The sequence below is a fragment of the Thunnus thynnus genome, chromosome 19 (assembly GCF_963924715.1).
Source record: "Thunnus thynnus chromosome 19, fThuThy2.1, whole genome shotgun sequence".
NCBI lineage: Eukaryota > Metazoa > Chordata > Actinopteri > Scombriformes > Scombridae > Thunnus > Thunnus thynnus.
The window spans coordinates 22,008,435-22,026,423 of record NC_089535.1 but is presented as its reverse complement, the minus strand read 5'-3'; the positions used below and the strand labels follow the sequence as shown (position 1 = coordinate 22,026,423).

General features: G+C 37.8%; 3 protein-coding genes across 4 annotated transcripts; 1 reads left to right on the top strand and 2 right to left on the bottom strand.

Annotated features, from left to right (window-relative positions):
* The first annotated feature begins 6,549 nt into the window (after positions 1–6,549).
* Positions 6,550–8,596, top strand: ppp1r3c2a (protein phosphatase 1 regulatory subunit 3C2, duplicate a). The gene is made up of 3 exons (XM_067574920.1): positions 6,550–6,885; positions 7,060–7,143; positions 7,336–8,596. The coding sequence occupies exons 2-3, from the start codon at positions 7,130–7,132 to the stop codon at positions 8,351–8,353; spliced, it is 1,032 nt and encodes a 343-aa protein (XP_067431021.1). The 5' UTR covers positions 6,550–6,885; positions 7,060–7,129; the 3' UTR covers positions 8,354–8,596.
* Positions 8,597–10,947: 2,351 nt separating this feature from the next.
* LOC137171184 (phospholipase A2-like) lies at positions 10,948–12,444 on the bottom strand. Its single transcript, XM_067574973.1, has 4 exons — positions 12,340–12,444; positions 12,079–12,226; positions 11,837–11,970; positions 10,948–11,251 (listed from the first exon to the last, which is right to left on the bottom strand). The coding sequence occupies exons 1-4, from the start codon at positions 12,386–12,388 to the stop codon at positions 11,133–11,135; spliced, it is 450 nt and encodes a 149-aa protein (XP_067431074.1). The 5' UTR covers positions 12,389–12,444; the 3' UTR covers positions 10,948–11,132.
* A 1,806-nt stretch (positions 12,445–14,250) lies between these two features.
* Positions 14,251–17,916, bottom strand: LOC137170551 (phospholipase A2-like). 2 transcript variants are annotated; one of them, XM_067573997.1, is made up of 4 exons: positions 16,451–17,916; positions 16,190–16,337; positions 15,961–16,094; positions 14,251–15,685 (listed from the first exon to the last, which is right to left on the bottom strand). In XM_067573997.1, exons 1-4 carry the CDS (start codon positions 16,497–16,499, stop codon positions 15,567–15,569), a joined length of 450 nt encoding a protein of 149 aa, XP_067430098.1. In that variant the 5' UTR covers positions 16,500–17,916; the 3' UTR covers positions 14,251–15,566. The 2 variants fall into 2 exon arrangements, with proteins under 2 accessions (XP_067430098.1, XP_067430097.1); XM_067573996.1 differs by having other exon boundaries at positions 16,190–17,916.
* Between the last annotated feature and the right edge of the window lie 73 nt (positions 17,917–17,989).

Genomic DNA, 17,989 nt, shown 5'->3' with positions numbered 1-17,989 from the left:
AAAACAGATTTAATATTCCAGATCTTGATTGTACTAGTAGTGAAGACCAAATGATGTACTGGCTTTAATTGTTTTAATTCAGTCTGCCAAATATACAGTAGCATCCAGTGCAAATATTCGATCAGGATTTAATGACCATTAATAAACTTCACATTTTTATGGCACAGAATCGTAACATAATATCCAGATTCTCTACCCTCCGGGGAGATATTCATTTCATATCATGGCAGTATGAAAATTAATGTAAAACACGCTTGATATAAGTAACACATCACAGTTAATTTTTAGCTGTCTTTTTTATGTCTCTGGAAATATGACATTGTCATTTCATAGTAGTGCAGTTGAGAGCAGGGATGTGTTAGGTGAAAAAAAAAAAAAAAAAAAAACTTGGCATTCCAACACTGACATTAGTTATTTTTCTTCATTGTTTCAATGAAAAACTGAAAGAAATATGTAAAGGCAAAAGAAAGAAAGAAAGAAAGGAAGGCTCATTGCTACAGAAAACTATGCAGCATATTAACAAACATACAGTAACAACAACTGCAACATCTTTATTACAATTTAGAAGAAAAACGAAAATAAACAAATAAAAGACAAGCCACTGTCATAACCCTTCCATAACGTCATGATCCAAAACAAACTAAATAACAGTAATAAATACCCGGAAATATTGGTGTGTTATTAATACTCCACTCATTCTATCCATGGACAATCCTTACAACATAAGAGGCCAGACAGTCTGATATGTAGACAAGTGCTATGCCATTTAAAAACAACACAACTGGAAAAGTGATTTTACAAGCGCTGGTGCAATGCACACAAGATGTATGTACCATAAAGTAACAACTATTTATTATCAACTATTTAAAGGACATAGTCTGACAAGTTACAGACCTACCCTTGTCATATGATTGTAAAAATGAAGATTGCAAAAGTACATCCAGACATAATCCGCTTTCACTGTATAGCTGATCATAGGTAGAAATATTCAAATATCTGAACATGCCCAGCAGTTATTCAATGTGATAGATAGTGAGTGATCTTTTTTTTTATTAGTCATTATCAATGATCAAAGATGTTACCCAAAATGTGCATCATATATTTTCTTTTACACTGTTGAGTTGTGTTCGATAAAGCAATCACATTAGAATTACAACATACTGGATGATTCTGCAGTACTAATTGTTTCTTCTTTTTTAATGACCACTGAATTGGCCACCGGAACTGAAACTCCAACTGGACTGTGTGAAAGAAAGGAAAGAGAGACCATTAAAGAAAGAAAATGAATGTATTCAGGCAAATATAACAGTTTCTCAGCATATTTGCTGCTTGGTCACCTCATAAATATCATGCTTTACTCTTGTCACACCACCCACATCTCAGAATATTAATTAGAGACATAATCCCTCTGCTTGTTACATAAATGCTACATTGAGCTTTCCCCTCACAACGGAGAGGAGTTCTCTCTCTTCCCACAGGAGGGTGCTCCTCCCTAACCCCTTCTGGCTGTATAGAGAGTCAGCACAAATGATGATGGAGGTCCTGTGGGGTGCCATCTTCAGACAGCCAAGGGTGGTAATGGGGTTACAGTCTGCAATTTAGTGCTCTCCGCCTGCAAGCTTACATCAGCCTCTCTCATCATTCCTCTTAAAAGCGGAATCCTAATCGTTCTGCCAGCAGAAATACAGTTTTGGCTTTGAAGATGTTATTTTTTTCCCCCCAAAGAAATAAAGTTTTGGCTTTGAACTTACTATTATATATATATATATATATATATATATATATATATATATATATATATATATATATATATATATATATATATATATATATATGATCACACACACATACATACATACATACATATATAAGCAGCAATAATAAGCCTTTTTAAGTGTGGAAGAATTATTTGGACTCAAAAAACATAGTATAAATAAAGAAATACATGTCTCAATAAAGGCCTTATGGAGGAGGATTAGGGCCACATGTGAAAAATTTGAGTTCTTAAATTCAAGTCAGAATTCTGACTCAGAACTCAAATACATTTTTCACATGTGGCCCTAATCCTCTTCCATAAGGCTTAAATTGAGAAAAATCTGCATAAATAAATTCAGCCATCCAAAAAAATTAAACCACAAATATATGATCCATAGGTATTTTTATTATTTCATTATTTATTCAATAATGCATTGCTAGATATGGAATGTAAAAATGTATAATATAAAAATATTTAATTCATCAAAATCTGACTATGAGATTTTTTTTCAGTTCTAGTCTCAATTTAACTTCATACAGTATACTGTATGATGATTATTTGCCATTTGTTGAAGAAAGCAGCAGTGGGTTGGCAGGGAGAGCTTTTTCAGCATAAAACACGGTCACTGAATCAATTAAACTTTCTCCTCTAATCAAAGTTTTATTTTCATATAACAGCCTAAGAGCCAAAATTAGAAAAAAATCCCTATTCTCTAGTCTGAATCCCTCTCATCAGAAACATTCCTCTACACTCCTCTTCCTCTTGTTCTTTCACTATGTACATCTCTCTTTGAATTAGTTTTTTTGGCTATTCTTATGTCTCCTATAATAACATTCATGTGTTTTACATTAGAAATTTAATTTCTGTTACTTCATATTCAACTCAGCATGTAATGTTGCGTGCCAGTGAGAAACATCTTTTTGATATCCATGCCATAATACACACTAAGCACTGCAACCAACTCTGTATTTCAGAAGCACAACTGATTGCTATTATAAAAAAAAATAACAAACAAACCATAGAGACATAACAAATACGGCATCCTGTGAACTTTTTCATTCCCTCCATGCAGGTTGGATTGGTTTATGAATTAGCTCACTCAGGAATGCCCACATCGATGTTCAAAGTTTTGGTGACGGAAGACATATAATTATGCTGTAATGTAAGCAGCCTTTCACATTCATGTCAAGGCTTGAAGACCAAAGTGGAGTAACCGCTAATGCTGAAGCATGACCTCATCATACACAACTGAACACATGAGCCAACAAGAGGAAAAAATAAGGGATATAGCAACAAAGCAGAGTCAAATGCATAGCGAGCAGTGACTTAATTTAAGTGATGCAGAGACACAGCTTAATTGCCTCTTTCAAATTCACAAGCAAAGAGTTTTGTTAGTTTTTTAGACATCTTTCAAAGCATGCAAATAGTGGCCTAATTTGTTTTGTTACAAGTATAAGTAGCTAACCTCTGCAGCTCTCTGTTGTATTAAAACAAACAGTTCAGCTTAGCTAACATGTACTCCTATAATGTAAGTGCAAATTAGTGACAAGAGATATGTTTATGAGGTAGGGAGTACTGTAGTTGTGCTGCCATGGAATAACAAATATTGATGCCAAATGTGTATGTGTCCATGTAACAACACATCTAGACAGACAGACAGACCAGTAACGCACACAGACAGACAAACAGACGTGCTGTGAAAACTCAGATTAATGGTGCATGCTGTATGACTATGTGAGCTCACTGAACATCTGCATGTGGCAGACAGCAATCAATTGGTATGCATCATGACTTTTGGTACTGCTGTCTCAGTGACCGGGGGGGAACACCGGCTGGTAGAAGTCGTTATAGATCAATTTATTTCATCACGTGCTCTACTGGCTTTATAGACTGGTGCATATACTAATAATATCAGACAGTAAGATCAAAGCAAGATAAAAGTTAGGATCTGTAGACAATCATCATGTACATAAGAGTTAGGATTGATGGACTAATACTGAATCAGTGGCCAGCAATGTAAATTCTAGTTTAAAAGTTAGTGTTGCATTTGAGGAAGATCAAAACTTACAACATGCATAATGACATAATGACTTAAAATGTGTAATGCATAATGGTAAAAAATAGATAATTATGTGCAGGTGGGTCTTGGGGTTTGAACAACAACAGTGTGCCTCTGGTGAACCTTTCATGGAACCCAGATGTCCATTATTGAACAGGCTTACTTCTAAATGAATATGCAAATCATAAGAACAGCGTGAATGATGAATTTAAAATAGGTAGTAGTGGCTGTGCTTTTTGAACCATTATGTACCATTATGTTGATAATGCAGGTATTCATGTGCAAGTATTTATATCATTTGTCAAGACAAGTGGCTGGGTTGTCATGCACTGCAAATGGAAAAATGAAGTGTGTATATCTGACACCACGGTATCAGCTCTTCTTACATCTTGCATGAGTAATATGACTCTGGAGGAAGTATAGGTTCATGTGATACAAGGCTACAATGTGAAATTTAACATTTAAACAAAGAAAGTTAAAGTGTGGGATTCTGAGATTTACATGTAAACTGTTCTCAGTGCTGCTGATATCTATTACTTGAACTCAGGGTGCATTCAGGTTTGTTTTCCTGTGCTCAGGGGAACAAGAGGGCTGGGAAGAGCTGGAGAGACAACTCTCTTTCTCTTTCTGTATAAAAATCTTACAAGAATGTAAATTCTCCGATAGGTGAACACACTTTGTATTGTGCACTGTACATGCAGCCTTTTATTGTCAGATGATTTCCTGCTAACACAATCTTGTAAAAATACAGCCATTTTGGAGAATTACCATCATTTGACTTTATTTTTTTTAAAGAAAGACCTGTCACTTTCATGGCATTAAAGGATTTACTCATAATATTTTTTTCAAGTACTTTTAGTAACACAACCTTGTAAAAACAAAATGCATTCATGTTGTATAATCACTAACATTGGCCCTATTTATAACAAAAAGCCTTGTGTTGTTTTTTTGTTTTGTTTTGTTTCTTTTCATTATGAAATTTGAATGCAAAATGAATTTCTTGGTGTGTTTTTACTAACAAAACCTTGTAAAAAAAAATATGCTGTAGAATAACAAGTGTTAACCTTATTTTTAAAAGAAAGATTGATGTTGGGGGGGATTATAGAAGAGCCATTAACTGCCATTTATAAAATGAGAATTTAGTGTACATCTATTGGGAACATGCAAGTGTGACAACACCAAAAGAGAGGTTCCCAGTACCTTCACATACCAACTTGATTATTTGTCATTAATGTCGACATAATTAGGAGCTGATAAGCATACACTCTCACCAGAGATGCAGGAAGCAAGACAGACCAATAAACTGAGATTGAAGACAGATACTGACTACAATGAAAGGTATGAGTGAATCCTTAGTCAGTGCTTCATTGCTTCACCTCACCTCACCTCACCCATGAAAGTCTGCACAAAGGACACACTGATCCATCAGCATCCTTAAGTAACAGAAAAAGTATGCAGCCCTCATGACTCACAGTGAAAAACTTGCTTGACTTTAAGCTTATAAGGAGATTTGCGAGAGATTGAATCACCTTGCAGTTGAGACAGGTGTGTTTCTACTATGTTGGTGTATAGATAAATGATGTGGGAATGAAAGGAGGATTATATACAGTAAGAAAAGTGAAAAATAGGCTGATGCTCTAACTGCTGTGTGGAAGGATGATTGGTGAATGTGTTGCTGAAACAAAACTCCATGTCTTGAACAAATTTATCAAAAGGTACCTTTATACTTTTAAGAATCAGCAGAGTATAAACCTGATCATCTGTAAGAGAAAGTGCTGATACCAGGAAATGCACAGTTGGAGCCCCAAACCTATTGACACAAACTTGATCTCTGCACTTCATAGACTTGGATTTGGTTGAGCCTGTCTGAACTAGTTTCTGTAAATGAGCTCCAGCCAACACCTAGAAATCCTTTTCAGTCTGTACCAGTTACCAACTGAACTTTGTCCAATGTTAAAACAGCTGTTTTCAGCAATTTGGATTGCTTAATGTTTTATTACATAGGAGCATACTAATGATGTCTTTAAATGTAATTAGGACTATTACAAGACATTATTTAAAAAAAATAACTGTTGTAAACTTCTTGGAAAATGCTGCATGATTGTTTCATGTTGTCTTATTATGTTTAGTATTCTACATCCGCTTTAAGTAATGTATTAAAGGAATAGCTTGGGAAAGTCTCTTGTTTATTTTCTTGCCAAGAGTTATATGAGAAGATCAATAACACTCTCACATTTGTGAAGTAAATATGAGTCTACAGGCGGCAGCAGGTTAGCTTAGCACAAACACTAGAAACAGGGGAAAACAGTAAGCCTGGCTCTGTCCAACAGCAACAAAATCTACCTTCCAGCATCTCAAAAGCTCATTGATTAACTTGTTATATCTTGGAAGTCACTGCACCTGGCCAAGAAATAGTCAGGCACACAACCCTACTTAGAACCAACAACTCTAATCTATTTTACACTTTTGTATAGATTAAACAAAATATAACACGTTAATAAATGTGTTTTAGAGGTGCTGGTAGGTGGATTTTGTTACTGCTGAACAGAGCCAGGCTAGGTGTTCCCCACACTTTTCAACTTCTGAGTAAAGGAGTAGCCTGTACTGTAAGTTGAAAGGAATGTTATTAATTTTCCCAATGAAGAGACCTACAGTATATGTGTAAAAAATGTGTATCTCAGTTCGTATGCATGTATGTATTTTTTTCACTTTATTCCTCTCTCCTCTGGTCTACCATTAACTGTTCATGTTATCAGTCTGATCTGCAAACTGGTAGTATATATAGAACATATATAAATATGTTCTGTAGTAAAATGTTATTCCATCAAAGGAAAGTTTTGAGGCTCTGCTTTACAACGCAACAGTTCTTTAGGGGTGGGACATAAACAAAGGAGCTTCATTTCATTGGCTAAACTCCACCGGCATGCAGATTGGGTGTCACTAAAGGTTTGCCCTCATTTCTAAATTCCACACATAAGGTAGGAGAGAGCAGAGGCAGACTGGAAACGCAATCATCTCCTCCTTCTCTCTTTACCATTCATCTGATGAAACACATGGAACTTTACAATCTGTAAGTACATTTTGTGTGTCTATAAAATTACTGACACAGTTACATTTGTTTTTATTTTATTTTGCTGTGATTCAAAGCTGTTATTGTGCCATATAAAAAGCTCATTTTTTGACTGATTGTTTAATTCACTTGGGGGTTTTAATCTTTTTATTTAACCCTTATCTCTGCTTTTAGATTATTCTGAATTTGCTGCATTCCTCTGGCAAAGACAACAGCCTTACAGTGTAACATCTACATTCTGAAAATGAGTTGTACAAGGTAAGCTGCTTTCACTGAATTGTGAATTAATTTTGTCTTACTGCAATTATACTGTGCTTAATTAACATTACCTGTGAGGTATTAAGACATATTGTAAAAGCAGAATACACTGAAACAGAAACATGTGCAACCATTCTGGTTCGTGGTAGAATGATAGATTTCATGTTAACCCTATTATGTCTTCCTCTTCAGAGTTCTCCATGCTTTTGGTAGTCACTCCCAGCCCGCTGTGATGCCTCTTGATCTTACCATGTGTCTGACCCTCAGCCGGCGCCAGCCTCTTTATCAACTGCTGTCCATGTCTCCTCTGACACCCACACAGCATTGCTATCAGCCAACTGACTGTTCACCGAGGACTGGCTTTCACTCTTCACATTCCTCCTTCTCTTCCTCTTCATCCTCATCGCTGCCCTTCTCCCCCATGCCCTCAGAGCCTCGGAGCTGCTTCCGCAGGGACAGCAACGGTCTGAACAAGAAGCGTGTGGTGTTTGCAGACGCCAAGGGATTGGCTCTCACTGCTGTGCGTCTTTTCAACTCTGAGCCCTCTTCCCGCACTTCCACTCTGCTGATGAAACCCTCCCCAGCCAAACTGCAAGACCAACAATTGACCTCAAATAAACTGCAACGCTACAAGTTGCGACTGGGTTTCCCTCAGCCGACGCTGGACTTTAAAGCCTTCCTTGCACGCCTGCAAGAGATGCGTGTACAGTTGGAAAGCTGCAACATTTCAGAGCAGTCCTTGAGTGGCAAAGTGTGTGTTTCCCATGCCAGTATTGAAAAGGTTGTGCATATCAGGGTGACCTTCGACTCTTGGCGGAGCTATCATGACATTCCCTGCACGTTTTTGCAGCAGCAGCGCTGTTGGAGTTCTGAAATGGAAATTTTTGCCTTTGACATAATCTTACCCAAGAACATAGATCCAAAGGAGCGAATAGAGTTTTGTGTGTCATTCAGGCCTGGACCTGGCACCACACCACACTGGGACAACAACAGAGGGCAGAATTACAGGGTGTGCATGGCAAAGGATGGATCGAATGCTAACCAAGGCGACACCAACCGCTATAATCCCACTCTTTCAAAACACCGACCCCCATCTTGGCCTTCACACGGGTCCCTTGGTATTCAGAACGACGCTGATCTACAGTATCCTCCGAGGAGTTTCTCAAAGAGGGTCAAAGCAGAGTGTAAAACCCTGTGTTCAACTAAATAGACCATGAGAAATTAGCCCATACCTTGTCAACAGAACTATGGGGATTTGTAAATATTGTGACTATCTTAATTAACACATACTCAAGAGAGAGTAAGACCTTTTATGGATGTATAAACTTTCTGAAATCTCAAGTGTTGGGATAATCTGTAGCCTACCAGTTTGCCCACCTGAGCTCAACTACCCTGCTGTAATGTGAATAATAATAATGCGTTCATGTTCTAATTAAATACATTTTTTAAAAGATTTTCTTTCTCCTGTCTTCCATCTGCAGAAGTAAAATCTTAATCATTCCACACATGCCCATTTACAAAGGCAGCTTAAACTGCTAACTGCTATAATACATTGTATATATATAAAGTATATATAAAGTGCATTGTACTGTAGCATGATAAATAAGCCCAGAGGCCCTAGAGGAAAAGTAAAAACATGAGACCTGTATTTGTCTGAGAGAAAACACATGTATTCATACACAGAAAGATTATTTTAAGAACCTTTTGTGCTTACAGCTTCTAACCCATTTTCTCCAAGCATAGTGGGTTAACAAATGAATGACCTATGCTCATGATGTACTATCACTCCTCTCGGGTCTGAAGGCTCAGATATTGGGTGTCTTTTCATCTAGTACATCATGCATACCAGACAGAATAAGTCAACAAACTAATAGATCGTCTTGGGAAAGCAGCACTCATGGTTTGCATGGGACAGCCTGTTCCAGACACTCCCCTTCCTGTTGTGAAAAGTTGAAGAAATCATGCTGGGAACTGTACTTCTTGTACTGTGATTGGTATGGCAAATAGCAGGTAACTATGGCAGCACCAGCATGTACTTTAGACACTGCATGGGCCTGTGTTTACACGCAAGGGTGGAGTCATCATACTGTAGGAGCCACAGTGAGAAAGTCTCTTCTTGCTTCTCTTGTTCCACTTCTTCTTAGTCACCTCCTTGTTAAACTTGTTCCTGTGTGTGTCACTTTCTTTTCTTTTATTTTCTTTTCAAGCTAGTGTCCTCCCATGGACACCACCTTTGTCAATTATCACAACTGTGTGACGTCTGCTGGAATGTCATGTGTGAGTGTGCACATGTAGCACGTTCACATGCCTTATCCCCTAAAGAACTTATTTATTTATTAGACCCAACAGTGTTGAGCTGGTGTCAGGTGTTAGAGCTTTCCCTTCCGAACATCCTTAACAAGCACAACTACAGAGGAATGCTACATTATCAGATTAAGTGAATTACTGACCATTAAAATATACAAAAAAGATAAAAATTCTGATTTTCTCTCAGATGTTTAATTCAAATTGCATTTTGTAGATGTACAATACCATTATGTTTTGGTATGAAGGTGTAAATTATGGCCAAAACTCAGGGTCACCATACAACACAACACAATGAACATTTAAATACAGAGGTGTCAGTTATGTTCAAAAAGTTGGACATGGCTTATCAACATAACAACAGTGACACACAGTTACATTTCTGCTCATACACATAAAGTATTAGCTTAGTGAAAGGTTTTAGTCAGTGGTCAACATCTCAGTTCTTCTTCCTCGCATTTGCCATTTGTTTCATTTGATCTTTAAGCCAACAGCAGCCACAGCTGGCTGATGGCCAGCAGCCAGCTACCAGCTGCTGGTGCTTAGCGCTGCTGCGTCATGTTGTCTGTACAATAGCCTCAAGACTGATCCAGTATGCTGCAGCCACAGCTGTGATCACAAAGAGTTAGCTGCTGGGTGATGGTGGTGGCTGAAACCAAGACACTAGGCTGCAGAGACTGGCTTTGCTTTATTCTGCTGCAAATAACGGGTAACAAGTGAAAACTGTTTTCAAGAAAGAAGTGATATAAAAAACCAGTGTCATCAGCAATACAAAAGCAGGAGACAACTGATTGTGACTCAAGACTTTGTTTGTATTGTGGCAAGCTAATATTGTTGCTAAAAGTGGCAGAATAAATACATGCTTTACATGGCTTTCCCACTTGCACAAAAGTAGCCAGAAGCCATTGTGTGATTCTTTTGCATATAGGATACATCAATTTTATCAAGTTAATGGACAAATAAATTGTTATAGTGAAAACTACTACCAAACTTAAAACTTTACAAGTCATTTATAAGGTCACACTATTTTTAGTCCACATTAAGAAAATATGATTATGGGAGTGAATATTGAAAGTGCCTTTCATAATTATTTCATGTCTGATTTTTTTAAAAATAGTGTAAAACACTATAAAACCCCCATTTATTCCCAATGGAAATGAAAAAGAATTGAAAAAAATTAGTTTTTTACTTTTTCTAAGAAATGCATCTTTATAATATATGTTACATAAAGTATATTTACATACAAGAACTTTGACAGACAGTATATCCCAGAGGCTGACAGAGACAAAACATTAAATAGCAGAGCGTATACTACTGTATAGATTTCATCCTACACCCAAATCAGGACAGAGGGTGGTGTAAAAAATATACCGTATGACTCAACACCACAAACAAGGAAAGAAAAAGGTAGACCATAATGCCCTCTGTTGGTAACTTGAGTTAAGACTATAACCTTGATAAATGATCATTAGTAAGCAGCACATTAGGTAAAATGAGAGATGCAGATCTAATTGTGTTTAATGTCATGAATTCTTCAAACCCAACGAAAGAGATTCAACACATGAAGGGAATGAAGGATGGTTATAGGTCAACAAAATTACAGTACAAGTAATTTGCTATCCCATACACAAATCATACTGTGTGTGACCGTATGGATCTTTATATGATACAGTTTGTAGAGGTCTTTATTCGCAGCGGTCACTGGGCAGGTGCTCATGCTCAGGGTTCCAAGTTGATCTGGCAAAACACTCAACGGCCTTCCTGTCACACTCACAGATGAACATCTCACATTCGTCGTTGTCATCTGAGGAAGAAAAAGTAGAAAGCATTAACTACATTCTGTGATAACCATGAGGCCAACAACCATTTGTATAAATAGAGCATCATTTTACTGCAACAATTTTCTTATAACCTTCCAAGACCTGGCAATTCATTTTTTTTCCTCTGCAGGGAAATGAGTCTGAGATGAAAAGAAATTTTAACAGAAATCCACATGAAAATGAATACAATATCATTACATTACATCATTACATTCTGTGATCAAAAAAGATCCAATATCCACTACAAGGGACATGTGATAAAAAAAACAAAAAAAACATTTGGGTGAGAAAAAATTGTAGTTACATGTTTCTTTCAACCACAATATTTAAATTATATGAAAAAATTCTAAATATCAAAACCTTTTTTCTTCTGGGTCTCAAGATGACTGTGTATCTTCTTAAATGAAAAGTCAATTAGTTCTCAGTTATAATTTACCCTTGCTACCTTGACTGTATCAGAGACAATAACAAAAAGGTATACAGCAATGGAAAGCAAAAAAGGTATTACTGCAGGTTTTATAGGCACAAGGACAAGTTCATAACATCAAGTGATCATATGCTATACTCACTGTCACAGGTGACCTTCTTGTTCTGCTCATCACAGCTGTAGTGATAGAGCTCGGTGTAAGGGTTGTCAACAATGGGCCAACACTCAGTGTGCTGCATAGCATCGCTGTAACACTGGTCATGTACTTGACAGCACCTATAGGTGAAAAAGTTAAAGGAGACAACATTTGAAACAGACTGAATACATTTTTTGTTTTTTTTGGTTTTTTTAAGTGTCATCTGTGTATGAAGCAGAGTGAGTGACCTGTCCAGATCATCCACAGGCGTGCCAGAGCCTCCCTTTCCACAGTAACAGCCGTAGTCAGCGTAGTCAAAAACAGGCCAGCTATCAGGCATCACACACAGCATCATCCTCCTAAACTGGTTGAGTGCTTTATAATCCAAGGGCTGGGCTGAAGCACAACAAGCAGGCACAGTCAGAATTCTGTTTACACTGTGCTAGAAGATACATCTATTCACAACCATCTTGTGTGTAGATTAACAGTTTTTGTGTAGTTGTACTCACCAACAGAGAGCCCTACAGCCAAGAGAAAGAGAGTCTGGAAGGTATTCATCCTGTTAATCAAACGGTAAGTCACAGTGTACTTCTCATTCTGAGATCAGGCCCTCCTTATATATAAAGTGTGGGACCTTGGGATCTGCCCTGTCAGCTGATCATACGACACAGGGTCACACCCCTCACAATGCTTGGACTCTGAGATGCAAACACAAACCAACATCTGTACAAGAAGGTAAAAACTCTCACACATATGTGACCTTTCTGAGACCTCAGCGTTGTTAAATAAGTATGAGATTTTGTCTAGTCTACTGTTGGTCAGCACTGGTGGCGGGATCCATGTGTGGAGGCCCTAGATATATCAATACAGTCACAAGTGTTCACTCATTGAATAGGTTTGAAATATGTCATCAACCTCAACAATGTAATCATCTTAAGGCTGTTTTCAGTCCAAGATTTAACAAATTTTTAAACAGATTTTAATAACATTTTGTGGAAGGTTTGACCATGAACCAAGGGAGATGTGATAAGCTTCTTGTGCCTGTCCAACAACTTTTTAAAGCACTATCTGGCCAAAATATGTGCCTTCCTGTGGCTGGTTTTCATAGTTTGAGCTAGGACCCTTTGTTCCAAGTAAGGGCAATCTTACTGCCACATCATTTATATCATTTGTAAATATTGTGACTATATTAACCAACAAGTGGGCTTTTATGGATGTATGAACTTTCTGAAATCTTCGGTGTTGGGATGGTCTGAAGCCTACAGGCTCGCCCACCTGAGCTCAACTACCCTGCTGTTATGTGAAAAATATATAATGCATTCATGTTCTAATTAAATCCATTTTTCAAAGATTTTCTTTCTCCTGTCATCCATCTGCAAAAGTAAAATCTTAATAATTCTACACATTCCTATTTACAAATGCAGCCTAAAATGTAAACTGCTGTAATGCATTATATATATATATATGAAGTATATATAAAGTGCATTGTACTGTAGCATGACACATGAGTCCTGATTAAAATCGAGATGCCCTGGAGGAAAAGTGAAAACATGAGACCTGTATTCATCTGAGAGAAAATACATGTATTCATGCACAAGAAGATTATTTTAAGAACCTTTTGTGCTTACAGCTTCTAACCCATTTTCTCCAAGCATAGTGAATGAACAAATGAATGACCTATGCCTGTGATTTACTTTCACACAGACACTACCTCTCTTGGCTCCGAAGGCTCAGATTTCCAGTGTCTTTTTATCTGATACGTCATGCATACCTGACAGAATAAGTCAACAAACTGATAGATCGTCTTGGCAAAGTGGCACACATGGTTTACATGGGTGAGCCTGTCCTAGACACTCCCCTCCCTGCAGTGAAAAGTTGAAAAACATGCTGGGAATTACTGTGATTGGTATGGCAAATAGCAGGTAACCATGGCAGCACCAGCATGTACTTTAGATACTGCGTGGGCCTGTGTTTACATGCAAGGGAGTCATCATTGGATACTGTAGGAGCCACAGTGAGAAAGTCTCACTTCTTGCTTCTCTTGTTCCACTTCTTCTTAGTCACCTCTCTGTTAGACTTGTTTCTTTGTCTGTCACTTTCTTTTCTTTTCTTTTCAGGCTAGTGTCCTCATGGGACCACCGCCTTTTGTGAATTGTCACAGCTGTGTGATGAATGCCATGTGTGAGTGTGCACATGTAGCAAGTTCACATGCCTTATACCCTAAAGCACGTCTTTATTTATTAGACCCAAAAGTGTTGAGCTGGTGTCAGGTGTTAGAGCTTTCCCTTCCAAACATCCTTAACAAGCACAACTACAGAGGAATGCTACATTATCAGATAAAGTAAATGACTGACCACATTAAAATATACAAAAAAGATTTTTAAAAAAGCATTCAAAAGTCAAGTCAGTTCAAGACAGAATTCAGATTTTTTTTCTCAGATGTTTAATTCAAATTGCATTTTGTGATGTACAATACCATTATGTTTTGGTATGAAGGTGTAAATTATGGCCAAAACTCAGGGTCAGCATACAACACAACACAATGAACATTTAAATACAGAGGTGTCAGTTATGTTCAAGAAGTTGGACATGGCTTATTAACGTAACAACAGTGACACACAGTTACATTTCTGCTCATACACATAAAGTATTAGCTTAGCGAAAGGTTTTAGTCAGTGGTCAACATCTCAGTTCTTCCTCCTCACATTTGCCATTTGTTTCATTTGATCTTTAAGCCAACAGCAGCCACAGCTGGCTGATGGCCAGCAGCCAGCTACCAGCTGCTGGTGCTTAGCGCTGCTGCATCATGTTGTCTGTACAATAGCCTCAAGACTGATCCAGCATGCTGCAGCCACAGCTGTGATCACAAAGAGTTAGCTGCTGGATGATGGTGGTGGCTGAAACCAAGACACTAGGCTGCAGAGACTGGATTTGCTTTATTCTGCTGCAAATAATCTCACAAGCAGCCCAGATCTCGCCTGTAACCATCTGGTGCCCAGAGAGTTGTGGGCAATAAGTGTTTTCAAGAAAGAAGTGATATAAAAAACCAGTGTCATCAGGAATTCAAAAGCAGGTGACATCAGACTGTGACCCAAGATGTTGTTTGAATTGTGGCCAGCTAATATTGTTGTTGCTAAAAGTGGCAGAATAAATACATGGTTTAGAGTAACCTTTCCCACTTGCACAAAAGTAGCCAGTAGCCTATCCAGTGATTATTTTGCATGTAGGATACATCAATTTTCTCAAATTACTGGACAAATAAATTATTATAATGGTAATATTGCTAACTACTACTAATCCTAAAACATTACAAATCATTTATAAGGTCCATGTTAAGAAAAGATGACTATGGGTGTGAATATGAAAAGTGCCTTTCACAATTCCTTCATGTCAAATTTTTTTTTAAAAAAACAGTGTAAAACACTATAAAATCCCCATTCATACCCAATGGAAAATAAAGATTTGAAACAAAATTCCAAATATGTTTTCTAATTTTTTTGATTCAGCACCACAAACAAGGAAAGAAAAAGGTAGACCATAATGCCCTCTGTTGGTAACTTGCGTTGAGACTATACCCTTGAATAAATGATCATTAGTAAGCAGCACATTAGATAAAATGAGAGACGCAGATCTAATTGTATTTAATGTCATGAATTCTTCAAACCCAACAAAAGAGATTCAGCACATGAAGGGAATGAAGGACTGTATAGCTCTTCATATGATACAGCAGAGGTCTTTATTCGCAGCGGTCACTGGGCAGGTGCTCATGCTCAGGGTTCCAAGTTGATCTGGCAAAACACTCAACGGCCTTCCTGTCACACTCACAGATGAACATCTCACATTCGTCGTTGTCATCTGAGGAAGAAAAAGTAGAAAGCATTAACTACATTCTGTGATAACCATAAGGCCAACAACCATTCGTATAAATGAAGCATCATTTTACTGTAGGTTTTTTCTCATAAACAGCCTATCCAGTTAGTTTTCAGTTATAATTTACCCCTGCTACATTAACTGTATCAGAGACAATAACAAAAAAGTATATAGTAGTTGATATCAAAAAAGGTATTACTGCAGGTTTTAAAAGCACAAGGACAAGTTCATAACATCAAGTGATCATATGCTATACTCACTGCCACAGGTGACCTTCTTGTTCTCCTTATCACAGCTGTAGTCATAGTACTCGGTGTAAGGGTTGTCAAAGATGGGCCAGCACTTGGGGTGCTGCATAGCATCGTGGTAGCACTGGTCATGCACTTGGCAGCACCTACAGTTGAAAAAGTTTAAGATGACAACATTTGAAACAGACTGAATTACGTCGTTTTTTTAAATGTCATCTGTGTATGAAGCAGAGTGAGTGACCTGTCCAGATCATCCACAGGCGTGCCAGAGCCTCCCTTTCCACAGTAACAGCCGTAGTCAGCGTAGTCAAAAACAGGCCAGCTATCAGGCATCACACACAGCATCATCCTCCTAAACTGAGTGAGTGCCTTGATATCCAAAGACTGGGCTGAAGCACAACAAGCAGGCATAATCAGAATCACATTTACACTGTGCTCAAAAATACATCTATTCACAACCATCTTGTGTGTAGATTAACAGTTTTTGTCCAGTTGTACTCACCGACAGAGAGCCCTACAGCCAAGAGAAAGAGAGTCTGGAGGGTATTCATCCTGTTAATCAAACAGTAAGTCACAGAATACTTCTTGATTTGAGATCAGGCCCTCTTTATATATAAAAGGTGGGACCTTGGGATCTGCCCTGTCAGCTGATCATACGACACAGGGTTACGCGCCTCGCAATGCTTGGACTCTGAGATTCAAACATGAACCAACATGTGTACAAGAAAGTAAAAACTCTCACACTCTCTGTGAACTTCCTGAACCCTTGTTGTTAAATAAGTATGAGGTTTTGGCTAGACTGTTGTTGCTCAGCCTTGGCGGTGGAGATCCATGTGGGAAGCACCATATCATTCATTGAATATATTTGAAATATATCATCAACTTCAACAATGTAAATAATCAAAAAGGTCTCACAAACTTGTAAAGTAGAAGAATTGGTGGAAAGTTTGACCATGAACCAAGGAACGAGATAAACTTCTCATACTGAATCAAGTAACTTTTAAAAAGTATAATCTGGCCAAAAGTATGTGGACATGCCTGTCTATGGCTGTTTTTTTTCATGGTTTGGGCTAGGACCATTGTTACAATTAAGGGAAATTTTAACACTACATCAACGCCTTCATGCCCAAAGCAAGGTCCATAAAGACCATAAAGATAGTGTGGAAGAACTTGAATGGAATGCAGAGAACTTTAGATTTTTATCCACTATGCAATGGTGGCATGTGATCAGTCCCAAATTTATTCTGCAGCATGAAAATGACCCCAAACATACAGCCAGAGTCATAAAGAACTATCTTCAGTGACAAGAAAAACAAGGAGTCCTGCGACAGATGGTATGGCTCCCACAGAGCCCTGATCTCAACATCATCAAGTGAGTCCGGCACTACATGAGTACATTGTGACAGCAGGTTCTCTAAAATGCTTCAAACAACCGACCTGCCAAGTACCTTGACAAACTGCATGAAAGTGTACCAAGGAGAATTGGTGCTGTTTTAATGGTAAAGCATGGTCGCACCAAATATTGATTTGATTTAAGTTTCTTCTGTTTACAGCACTTTGTTTTTATTAATGGCACTACTTTTGAACACATCCACACTTTTGCACAGTATTGTACATTCACAGTAGTATTTGATTTGGTAATAACTTGTAAATTAGTCCCAAGACAAACTTGTACAATGTCGTACAATACAGTGTGGTCTCTATTTGTGTGTGTTGTAACTTGTTATGTAATAACCTCGTGTCCAAAAGAGAGAGATACTATGAGAGTAAATATAACTTGCAAACTGACAGTTTCCACCATCTGTATATGGACATGGAAAATCCCAGACATTTAGAGGGATGGTTTGGTGATATGAGGAGCACTCAGTGGTTGGGAGCAAAGTGCTCAATGGCATGTAAACATTAGCTGTGGAGAAGTATGTTAAAGTTATCATCATCAAATTCAGTATGACTCAAATAAGACTTTGCCTTCCACTCAGGCTCAAGAATGTCAGAGTGAGGTTGACAATACATGCATTTTTATACTATGACTGAACGTTCG